The sequence below is a fragment of the Mustela putorius genome, unplaced genomic scaffold, assembly GCF_011764305.1.
Source record: "Mustela putorius furo isolate JIRA1106 unplaced genomic scaffold, ASM1176430v1.1 tig00000765_pilon_pilon_pilon, whole genome shotgun sequence".
Classification (NCBI taxonomy): Eukaryota; Metazoa; Chordata; class Mammalia; order Carnivora; family Mustelidae; genus Mustela; species Mustela putorius.
Window position 1 is genome coordinate 201,656 of NW_025421470.1, and position 12,170 is coordinate 213,825.

General features: G+C 57.0%; 1 protein-coding gene across 1 annotated transcript in view; it reads right to left on the reverse strand.

The window, feature by feature from the left end:
- Positions 1-209: 209 nt before the first annotated feature.
- Positions 210-12,170, reverse strand: part of PCNT (pericentrin) — a 112,484-nt gene continuing 100,523 nt past the window's right edge. Inside the window, 6 exon segments of the mRNA XM_045084283.1 lie at positions 210-690; positions 1,061-1,188; positions 3,449-3,584; positions 4,270-4,346; positions 5,822-6,054; positions 7,326-7,445. Coding sequence (XP_044940218.1) covers positions 647-690; positions 1,061-1,188; positions 3,449-3,584; positions 4,270-4,346; positions 5,822-6,054; positions 7,326-7,445 — 738 coding nt within the window. The 3' untranslated portion in view covers positions 210-646.

Sequence of the window (12,170 nt, forward strand, 5' to 3'; positions counted from 1 at the left end):
CGTTCCAAAGTCCTAAAACCCCATGGAAATACTAAGAAACCAAGAAAGACCACGGCACGTGGCTATCTTTCTCTCTTTACCGGGCGAGGAGGACTTTGCATTCCACTGAAAACGCGGACGTCCAGTTCAACGTAAATTCTAGGTCTGTTCTGGTTTTTCACCAATGATGGGGCAAATCGAATAGAACTAAAAAACAACACAAGGGCCACTCACAATAAAATAGTGCTTGATTTTATTCTTTTTGTTCTTGGGGTGTTTCTGTTTTTAAACCAAGTTCCCATCTGTACACTTTAAGACAATCAACAACGCGGCAGCCAGCCGGACAGCTCTGGCCGCTCACACCGAGCAGGACGGGCGCCAGTCACCCCGGGCGCGCACGCCACCGTCGGAAGGTGAGGAGCTAAAACACACGACCGTCGCACAGAACATCCTCCACTGGGCTCTCCAGCATCACAGGGAGGTGGGGACGCCCCGTGAGCGGCTCTTGGGGCTGGCATCTCAGGCACGGGAGGAGACCAGGCACTGAGCGCAGGCCAGGCCACGCCACGCCACGCCACGCCACGCCACGCGTCTTCCTTGAGAAAAGGGGAAAAATAAATCTTTTCCTCAAATGGAATTGTCATGGTAAGAGGCACAAGGATTTTATTCACTGTTTTGTCTTCTGGCGGCAGGATCTCTTTGAAGCAGAATCTAAAAATGAATGAAAATGACACAGCAATTCGTTAGAAGTCTTCCTGTGTCTTTTAAGAAGAATTTCAAAATTCTTAAACAGTGCCCCTGAATTGATCTCATTTCCGGTAAAGACAACTGAGGTGCAGCACGGTTCCAAGGACAGGGAAGAAACCCCAACCCCAAAGCAGGGTCGCTGCGGCCCGAGCGCGTCAGGGAAGGAGCGAGCGTTACGCTTCCCGCCAAGGACCCGTCTGCGGCGCCTGCACTCGCGGCCGTCCTGAGGCGACCGACGGCGGCTGGTGACAAGACGGAAGCTCACTCAGCCTGCGCCCCGGGACTGTGTGTTCCTCGGGTGCCGCGTCTCATCGAGAGAAACAGAACTCGTTACCTGGAGGGGCCCCGGCCAGTCTCTGCTGGACCATCTCCAAATGATGAATATATTCCGTCAAGGAACGCTCGGGGTCTTGAGAAGCAGCCAGGGATCTTTCGGATCTCGAATCCAGGGACGGAGTGGATCTTCAAACAAACAAACAAACACACCAAGAAACAGTGAAACTCAAGCGACACAGCAGCAGACAGCGGGGACGGGGGCCACACGCCGTTTCCTTCCGACGCCTGCTGCACCCCAAAATGAGAGAGTAGAGTGTGTGTATTTCTCAGTGTGCTTCTGTGTGCGCGTACGTCGGCATGTCCTCTCTCTGCCCACCGTGAGGCTCGAGCCCCTGACCCTGAGATCAAGAGCCACACAGGCCGCCAACGGGGCCAGCCGGGCGCCCCCAAGCTCGGGCGCTGTTTCAGAGTGTCACACGACGCTTTGAAAATCAACTTCCCGGGGCGCCTGGGTGGCTCCGTCGGTGAAACGTCTGCCTCCAGCTCAGGTCACGATCCCGGCGTCCTGAGGTCCAGCCCCGCCATCGGGCTCCCTGCTCAGCGGGGGGCCAGCTTCTCTCCCTCCCTCTCCTCCTGCTCATGCTCTCTTGGGCTCACTCACTCTCGCAAATAAATAGATAAAATCTTTAAGAACAAACAAAACCAACTTCTATAAAACGTCTCAGAGTTAAAATGAATAAAAATTATTGTATATTATCTTATTATTTAAAAAGACTTATTTATGGGGCACCTGGGTGGCTCAGTGGGTTAAAGCCTCTGCCTTCGGCTCAGGTCATGATCTCAGGGTCCTGGGATCGAGCCCCGCATCGGGCTCTCGGCTCAGCGGGGAGCCTGCTTCCTCCTCTCTCTCTGCCTGCCTCTCTGCCTACTTGTGATCTCTGTCAAATAAATAAATAAAATCTTAAAAAAATAAATAAATAAAAAATAAAAAGACTTATTTATGTAAGAGAGAGAGTATGGGGGCCCATCAGGCGACAGGTAGAGGGAAACAGAATCCCAAGCAGACTCCATGCGGAGCATCGAATCTGATGCAGGGCTTGATCTCATGACCTTGAGATCATGACCTGAGCAGAAAGCAAGAATTGGACATTTAACCGACTAAGCCACCCAGGTGCCCCAAGATATGTTACTTTATTCACAAAAAATTTTTTTATTTACGAAATTTTCAAGTATAAATGTGTTACCTCCACTGGGTTGCGCAGCCATGTCCCTCAGAACCGCCCCCCAGTGCCCTGTGGGTGACCCAACGACCCACTGACCTCTCCTTGATCATCCCAAAGCATCCCCTTCGCTCGGGGCACGACCTGCCCGACCCAGTCTCCGCACAGCACCTTTCCTCCCGGCCTCTGCTCTGCAACCCCCACGCTCCTTCGGGTTAGGGTTAGGGTCTCGCTTGCCCTCGCACCATCCACACAGGACGGCCGTTGGCTGGCGCGGACTCTCCGTAACCATCACCCACCCAGACCCCAGGGGTGCCACAGCCACAGACGGAGCGTCTCTGCCTTCCCCACACAGGGCTGGGCCTCCGGGCCCCCGAGTCCTGCGCATGCCCTGCCTTGCTTGGGGCCAGCCCAAAGCCAGAGCTTCCAAAGCACATCTCCCCAAGGAGCCCCATACGTCGGTGGGACGTCACCAGCAGGTGATCGCAAGTCAGCTGCACGCCCGGCTGGTGCGGAGCTGGGGTGCACGTCTGCGCCTGGGCGTGCGTCCTATCGCGCGTACGTCCTGTCTGTCCTGTCAGGACGGCCCCACCAGAGACGAGCCGTGTGCAGAGAAGCCCCCGTCAGCCAGGGGCAGGGGCTGGAGGCGCACACGCCGGCGCGTCCTCCCCGTCCCGTCCCGGAGCCGTGCTGCGGAAAGCGCACGCAGAGAAACGGGGGACCCTGGACGTGCGGACACACGCGCAGACACAGACTGAACTTGGCTGCGTTACAGAATTGGCACTGTCGTGGCTGAGAGGAGGGAACACAGGGCCCAGCAGCAGATGCCCGCATCTCGGTGCCTGCGGCGGGCGTTCAGGCGTTTGCTCTGCAGAAAGGAAACCCAGGCCCCCGCCCTGCACGGTAACACCCGGAGGGGAAGCCGCGGCCACAACCCTTTCTCGCCTGTCTGTGCAGTCAGGGCTCCTCCTGCTCGCGGTAACGTGGAAGCAAACTTGCATTCCGCCGTCCGCCCACTGGCCCTCCGCGCGCGAACACCTCAACAGCCAGCTGAGTGGGACGCAGGGAGGTGACGTCATGTGTGCAGAACCCCCCGAATGGCACAGAGAGATGAGCTCAAGCCCCCCCAGGACTGGTGAGCACGGCTCGTCTGGGGAGCCGCCCTGCGCACGGAGCTGGCCCGCAGGCCCACCTACGCCGGAACCGCGGCCCGGAAGCCCACTCACCTTTCCCTCCTGCGCGGGGAGGCCTTGGGCACACGGTCCCCGGCGTGGCTGGAGGACACGTCCCGGGTTGGCGGGGACGTGCTGGTTTTGGGTGGAGCCTGCTGGCGTGGAACCGGGACTCCTTCCCCGGCCACCGCTGAACAACAGAGGGGTTAGGAAAAGAGACGAAAGCTTTTTAGCAGGAAGACCCCTCTACCAAAACTTCTAGGAGTCTGTATGGCAATTTGAAAACATTTTTAAAATACCCGATTTATAAAAATTACATTTCAAAAAGCTCTAGAGAAAATGTAGGTTTGATCACTTGTGTTGTGCCCCTCCTGGGCTGACCTGACCCCAGCAGAGCCCTCTGTGACCTTGCGGAGCCAATGGGGCGCTCCCCCCACCCCAGCTTTGAGGAGGGGGCTCTGGAGAAGGAAGAAGCTGAACCGAGACCACCAGGTATACCTGGTCGGGGAGCAAACTCTCCTGAAGGCCCAAGGGCCCAAGTACCCATCGGTGGCCGGGGGAGGCCAGCTGTCGAGGGTCTGGCCGCCTCCCTTCCAGATGCCCGAAGCCCTCCCTGCAGGACCGGGGGGCATGCCCCCTGCGAGGGGGGGGTTCTCTGCACACGGTTGCTCTGGGGCAGGGCCCGCGGGAGGCCGGCTCTTGCAAAGCAGAGCCGCAGCCCAGCAGCCGACGTCTGTTTTGGGGTTGCTCGCCTCTACTTCGGCACCTCCACACCGTTCCCACCGTAGCTGGTGTGCGCTTCCCAGCACTGAAACCGCCCGCCTCCACGAGCCACCGCACCCCAGGGCTTCCTGCAGGCTTCACTGGGCTCCCACCTGGACGGGGCGCTCGGCCCAGCATGATGGCCCCTTTACGATCTACCTCTTGCCACTTCTTAACCAAGAAACGTAACCTACAAAGGAAAGAAAGGACACAAAACATCAGAAACTAGAGCAAAACCGTTGTGGAAAGAGCAGTGGGAGTCCAGGCGTGACCAACAGCTGGGATCAGACCTGGGTGGCCACTGCAGTGGCGCCGCCCTGACACCCACCAGCCCGGGGCCCCACAGACTCAGTTCAAAACCCGCAATGCCCGCTCCCTGCCGCCACAAATGCCACTCGATGACTCAGGGCAGGAGGAGCAAAGACAGAGGCCCCTGCCCTCAGGCGTTCTCAGTCAGATGGGGAGCAGGGCTGTCAGGGTGACGAGCGCCAGAGGTCGGCCCCCGGAGGTGCACCGTGGCGGGGCTCCCTGGCCCCTCCTGGGACGGCCCCTCCGTGGCTCAGCAGACACCCTTCTGGCCTTCCTACCAGCTGCTCCTTCTAGACACCGCTGCCTCTGACCGTGGGGCCTCTCAGACGGCGCCTTCTGACTCGCATCAAAACAGCAGCCGCTGGAAATGCTCGGCCCCTTGGCAGGAAGGCAGAAGGCAGGGCCTGGGCCTGGGCAGCTGCCCGCATCGCACCCACCAGGCTCCTGGCACGGGGCCTTCTCTCCAAACACGCAGACCGGAAGGATGGATGGACAGGTGACGGCTGGGCAGTGTGTGGTCAGAACCCAGAGATGAGGGGACCAAGTGCCCTGAGGCTGAGGGCTGAGAGCAGGAGAGTGAGGAGGCCAGGCAGCCCCCGCCTCTGCTGGAACCGGCCGGCCGAGAGCTGGGTCTCTGCAGGGGTAGGGCTCCGCAGCTCGGTCGGGAGAAGCCGGGGAAGCCAGCCCACCCGGCTGCTGCGTTGGGCGTTTGGCCCACACGGACGACGACGACCGGGGGCTGAGGACGGCACCTCTCGGGCTTCCCACGGCACACGTCGCACTAACAATTGTTAGTGGGACAAACGTGTGAAAATTCAGCAAATCTTAAAGTTATAAAATGGATTTTCATCACTGTTAATTCTGAACGGGTCAAAATTCCCAGTCACACCAGAGACCCACATACCTGCTCCCAAAACAACAGCCCGTGTCAACAACACCTGGGGCCCTGAGACTGGCAGGACCCCCGGGCCCTGACCTCCCCCGGGGAGTGGGCTTGTAGCCAGGATGACACCACCACACACAGCTACTGCCCGCGCGGCTCACGCGCTCCAGCGGACCCGGCCCCTTTCACGGAAATACGGGGACCAAGAACGTGAAGCCGTGAATGCGGGTTCAAACTCTTATCGGCTGTGCCTGGTGTCAGAGGAGTCCCAGCATGAAGTCCATGGAGGGGCGAGGTGTTGCTGGGTGACAAGAAGGCCTCCCTGAACCCTAGTGTCAGAAGGAGAGTGACAGCTCTGCACACGGCCTCCGGGAGGCAAGCGTCGCTCAGAAGGAGGCACATTCACGCACACAGCCCGAGCCCTCGCACGCTCCTGCCCCGGGACACGGCGGCGGCAGGGACCCCAGTGCTACCTTAGTATCGCGATCACCACCCTGACGGCGGTCCGAAACTTCGTAAAAGGGCGAGAAGGTGTAATTTTCTTATCTGCTTTGGAAGGAAACACTCCCAAATGGGCGATCATGGACAGCGTTTCCTGTTCAGAGTCTTGGAATCCGCCAATCAATAGCAGAAGATACTTCTTTTGATAAATCAGAGCTTTTCTGAAGCTTTCTGCTCTCAAGTAATGCAGGTACAACTTCTCCACCTAGAGAAAGCGGACGCCAAGCGATCAGGGAAGGAAGACACCTTCCGCCACGTGCACCGCGCGACTGCACCGCCGGGCGTCAAAGGGCAGCAAGCGGCGCCTGGCCGGCTCGGTCAGAGTAGTGAGAGCCTCAGGGTCTTGGGGTTGTGAGCTCAAGCCCCACATGGGGCGTAGGCAGGACTTAAATAGATAAATAAATAATCTTCAAAAAGGTCAAACTGAGAAAACCCCGACTGTTCCTCTGATCAGCAAACTGTCACATTGTTACGGAAGCCAGCCCTGCAGGACCCGTCCCCAGGGCCAGCCTCGCAGGGCACTTTGACAAACGGCAGATCAGACACCCTTTCCGAGTCTCACAGGAGCCCCCAAAGGCCCCAAGAATCTGACCACGAGCGGAGGTGCACTCCCGGGGTGGGATGGGGTCTCATCCCCAGGCCTTGGGACGTCTCGGGGGCTGTGGGAAACCCCTGAAGGCCTACCCAGAGGCGTACCTGCAAACCCTGTTACTCTAACACACAGTTTCCCTCTAGAGAGGCCTCGGAGCTCGGACCGCAGGGACAAACACGCTGACCTGCGAATCCCCAGTCTGGGGTGTTTTCAGGCTGTGATGACCATCACCTAATGTGACCCCAAGTCACATGCCCTGAATTCATGTGCACAGACACGAAGTACTTGTGCGGAACGACACCGCAGGGGCAACTGTATCCACCGTCACTGCTCCCGTCTGTGACGGCTCCACGTCTCCCAACTGACACGGGTGTACACGTGTCGGCACCTGTGCTCAGGCAAGGGAGAGCCCCGCCGTCACGACAGGGCTTGTGCAGCTACGAGGGAGACCCACGGAACGCACTCCACCGAGAGTGAACCCCGACGTCCCCTGTGGACCCGGGGTGATGGCCGTCGGTGCTCATGCAAGTGCGGGCCATCGACACGGGGGCAAGAACGCACTGGCGCTCCCCGCACCTTCGCTCCGACTCTGCCGTCAGCCCTGCGCTGTTCTGGGAACATAAAGGCCTTTTCCTTTTTAAGAGTATGAGTGAGCGAGCAGGAGAAGAGGGAGAGAGCATCCCAAGCCACTCCCTGCTGAGCACGGAGCCTAACACGGGGTCAAGCCCACGACCCCGAGATCATGGCCGGAGCTGAAATCAAGAGCCGGACATCAACTGGCGGAGCTCCCCGGGCGCCCCAGAAATACAAGGTCTGAGAGACGGATAAGGGGTCCCAAGTGGGTGGCACCGTACACATCCAGCACGGCGCAGGCCTAGCCTTACCTGCACGCTGCCGCTGCTGGCTTCCTCGCGTGCGGCTGGCGCCGGCAGTGCCGGGTCTGGCTGGCGCGCTGAGCTCTGCGAGCCCGCTCCATCCTGCTTCCACGCAGACTTGTCCGGCCTCTGTAACAAACCACAGATGACATCGTCTGCACGGTTCCCCCAGCAGAAGACCATCTCGCGAGTACGGCCGAGGGCAGTCGGCACCGCCACCCCAGGGTCAGGGTCACGTCTCCTGAGTGCCAGGACATGGGCCATCCTGGGTCCATCCAGGCAGAGCTGTCATGTAGCATCAAGCAGATCGTCAGCACTCAGGGGTGGTGACTGCATGCCAATTACGACTGCACAACAGGTACATTTTTATTAAAAACAAACTCCAAACACTGGTGTAAGAACACCAGATTCAAAGCATTAAGCCTGTTGAACACACACACAGTCTCAGGTCCTAGAGAGGCTCACTCCTGACAGGCCTGGGTCCCCAGTCGTACTGCGGGACCGGCAAATCCCAGGCCTGGAAACCTCAGCAAGGGCCCCACGCGGGCACCATGCACGCTGAGGGGCTGTCACGGCCAAGCAGCACCCAAACGTGGGTAGTGTGGCCTGGATACCACAGTGTGCGGAGGGTGCCCAGAGCTCCGTGGGGGGCTCGTTTCCAGAGCACAAGGAACCCCCCAGTGAGGACAGGAGAGGGGTTGCCCACACGGATGACCAGAGGGCACTCCGAGCATCGGGCCGTGGTCCCAGCATGTGGAACAGGAATCAGAGGTCACCTGGTCGCACCGGCCCCCAGCTCCAGGGTGCAGCTGAGAGACCGAGCCTGTGTCCGAGGTGACCCTGCGGAAGGGCTGTCGCAGGCCCTGGTGTGGAAAAGACTAGAGGCTGTTTTTCTGGTCCCAAAACGCAGCCTGGGGGGAAGAGACTCCAGGGATCAAAGTCATCTCGGACGCGGAGGAGGAAACGCTCCACAAGTTCACGCTCAGCCTGCGATTTACTCCTTAAAAATACTTCTCTTTCGGGGGCGCCTGGGTGCTCAGTCGGTGAAGCATCTGCCTTCAGCTCACATTATGATCCCAGGGTCCTGGGCTCGGGCCCCGCGTTGGGGCCGGGGGGGCGGTTCCTGCTGAGCGGGGAGCCTGCTTCCCCCTCTCCGTCTGCCCCATCACACTCATGCTCACTCTCTCAAACAAAATACTTAAAAGCAAATAAATACTTATTTCCTTCAACAAAAGCAAAAATTAACAAGTGGGACTATGTCAACCTAAAAACTTTCTACGCAGGAAACCATCGATAAAACGGTGATAGAGCCGGCAGGAAGTGAGCATCCAAAAATACATTAAAATACTTGTATACGATTCAGTATGAAAAAACTGCCCATTGAGCAGAAAACCCGGGCATTTTCAAAAAAAATACATATAAATGGCCAAAAAACACCTGAAAAAATGCTCCACGTCACTCGGCATCCGAGAAATACACGTCAGAACCACAGTGAGATCCCACCTCACACGGGTCAGAACGTGGCTAAAATTAGCCATTTGGGAAACGACAGGTGCTGGCGAGGATGCGGAGAAAGGGGAGCCTCCTGCACGGCTGGTGGGAAGGCAAGCTGGTGCCGCCGCTCTGGAAAACAGCACGGAGGGTCCTCGGGAAGTTGAAAATAGAGCTGCCCTACGACCCAGCCATCGCACTAACGGGTATTTACCCCAAAGAAACTTAAAATACAGATTCAAAGGGACACAGGCGCCCTGACCATTCCGGCAGCCTCCGTGACGGCCAGACTGCGGGGAGAGCCCGGACGTCCACCGACAGACGAGTGAACAGAGGAGCCGCAGGTCATAAGCTCAACAGAGTAGGACTCAGTCATCACAGAAGGAGGAAATCCTGCTTTTCTTCTGACATCGCGGACGGACACCGGGGTTACACGAAGTGAAAGGGGTCCGACACGACCGCTACCCCATCACCTCACTCAGACGCAGAGCCTAAAAAGCCAAACCAAACAAACGCAGAAAACAGCGTCACAGAAACAGAGCAACATGGCTGGTGGCCAGAGACGAGAGAGCAGTCAGTGGCACTGTGACAGGTCAGTGACAGACGGGAACCTGCCTCGCGCTGGTCAAGGTCTCATGACGGACGCGAGTGTCACATCCCCCTGTGCTCACCTGAAACGGTATCGCACGTCAGTTATTCCTCAATGAAATAACGTGTTTCCCGATTTCCTGGTTAATGTCCACTGAAAGCATGAACGTGTTCTCCTGGCGACTGGGCTTTAGTCCCACAGGGACCTCCCTGCGCTTCTGACAAGTCCCAGAGAAGCGGACAGGGCTGTGAACGGCGCTGACGGCAGCTTTCATCAGGGTTAACACCCGGAGCCGTGAGCGCTCCCATCAAGGACTGCAGGTCCTGGCCTGGCCGAGCGGCCGGACCCTCCCTCCCACGTACAGAGGCCCCTTACCTCACCCAGCAACAGAGCTCGCAACGGGCAAAGCAAGCCTGCACAGAGCTTGCGGATAGATCCGTGACTTAGAGACAGCGGCATGCCCTGTGCTCCCTCGCGGGGGCCGAGGATGAGGAGCAGCAGCTCGGTAAGGCTACAGGAGATCAGAATGACCTCTGTGGGACCCTCTGCCAGCACCAGAAACTCTACATCCGTCACGAAAAACCTTCCCTAGAAGACCCCTACTAGGCCCAGGTGATTTCACTGGTGAATTTATACAAATATGTAAGGAAGAAATAAATGCCAGCTCTAGGGAACTCTTACCAGAAATTAAGAAGAGGAAGAAACATGTTCCAACTCATTTTATGAGGCCAAAGCTCGACAATACCCCCAAAAATTTAAAAATAAAAAAAAATAAAAATAAAAAACAACCCTCCAGGGATACCCGGGTGGCTCAGTCAGTTACGTAGCTGCCTTCAGCTCACGTCATGATCCCAGGGTCCTGGGATTGAGCATTGGGCTCTCTGCTCAGCGGGAGGCCTGCTTCCCCCTCTCCCACTCCCCCTGCTTGTGTTCCCTCTCTTGCTGTGTCTGTCTAATAAATAAAATCTTTAAAAACAAAAACAAAACAACAAAAAACCCCTCCAGATTAACATCCCTCATGAACCAAGAGTAAACAACACTCAATGTGCCCAAAATATGGGCAAACTGCATCTAATAACACGTGAAAACAATAGGATATCATGACTCCCTGGCACCAGAACTCGGAGCCCATATCCAGAAGTCACCGTAAACACCAGGTCAGCTGAGAAAACAAAGAAACATGCATCCCCTCGTCAACAGGTGAAAAGAAAGTATTACAAAGTTCAACATCCATTCATAAGAAAAAAAGTTTTTGCAAACTAAGACTCAGAAGGAACTTTCCTCAGCCGCAGGGCCTTTGCACAACTGCCTGACAAACAGAAGCTCCGCCCCCAGGACTGGAACCGGGGCTGCTCGACAGCATCCAGAAGTCCAGCCTCTGCCACCACCAAGAGACGGAAATGAAAGGTAATCACACGGGAAAGAAAATAAACCCCTGCTCACAGATGACAGAACTGTGTCCACACGAAATCCTATGGAAGGGCTCATGGGATTAAAAAGCGCTGTCAGCAAGGGTCCCGGCACTGGGGGGCCCGGGAGTGTGGACGTGCTTCCATGCGCGAGCCAGGCGTGACGGGAGCACGAGAGGCCTGGGCAGCACCTTTCACAACACCCCCAAGAAACGGAGTATCTAGGGTATCAATGTCACGTATTCAGGGTCTGAACACGGATGTGACAACGCATTTAGGAGACGGAAACAGAGGAGCGGACGTGCCAGTTCCCAGACGGGAAGATCCGACGACACTACAGTCAAACGCGGGTCGTCGGCCCGAGGAGCCCAGACGTCCATTCTCGTCTAAACCCTTCACGACGGCCTCACTGAGAGCTGAACACACCCCTGAGCTTTGTCCTCTGAAAATGTGCGACTCAACGGGCTGGAGTACATTTACAGACTGCAACGACCACCCCTCCGTAATGCGTGTTTTCATCACCCCAGGCCCCCCCGCGCCCCTACACGCCCCAGGCACCCACGAGTGTGTTTCCTGCCTCCACGGTTCTGCGGCTCTGCACATCGCAGTGACAGAGGAGCGTCCACACTGCAGCACCGAGTGGTCTTTCGGCCCTTTCTCTGCCGAATAAGCCCATTTAGGGACAGGCTGTATTTTATTTCCCTGTTCACGAATTAACGGACATTTGGATTATTTCCTCTTTTAGGCTACAATGAGTCGTGGTGACAGGAGAGTCTGGGCAAAGGCTTTTATGTGCTGCTAAGAGTGGCCGGACTCTTCCAGAACAGCCGGACCCTGTGCCTCCGGGTTCCTCCCACCTCCCAACCAACCAACCAGCAAGATTCTAAAATTTATGCAGCAAGACAGAGGAACGGGAATAGCCACGTAATTTGAAGACAGAAAGCCTGAGCACTCCCACTGCCCTGCGCGAGGCTGCGGCGTGACCCAAACTGCCTGGTCGGCAGTGCCGTAAGCACAGTCCAGACAGACACAACACACTGCGCAAGGGCTTCTGACATCGGTGCAAGACGTGTCAGGAAAAGAGACTGTCTTCCAACATGTCCCAGGAAAACGGTATCAGCACGCACACAACCCTCGACAGAAACCTAAAAAGTAGAACTACAAAATTCTTGGCGTGATCCACACACAAAAAAACTGACTTTATTAAAATGAAGAACTCTTGATCTGCAAAGGCTACTGTCTCTACAGAGGGGGCTGCACAGACTGCGGCGGGGCGGGGAGTCACACGTCACACATCTAACCACACAGTCGTGTCCACAACATGCAAACCGCTCCGAACACAGCAGTATCGAACGCAAACAGCGC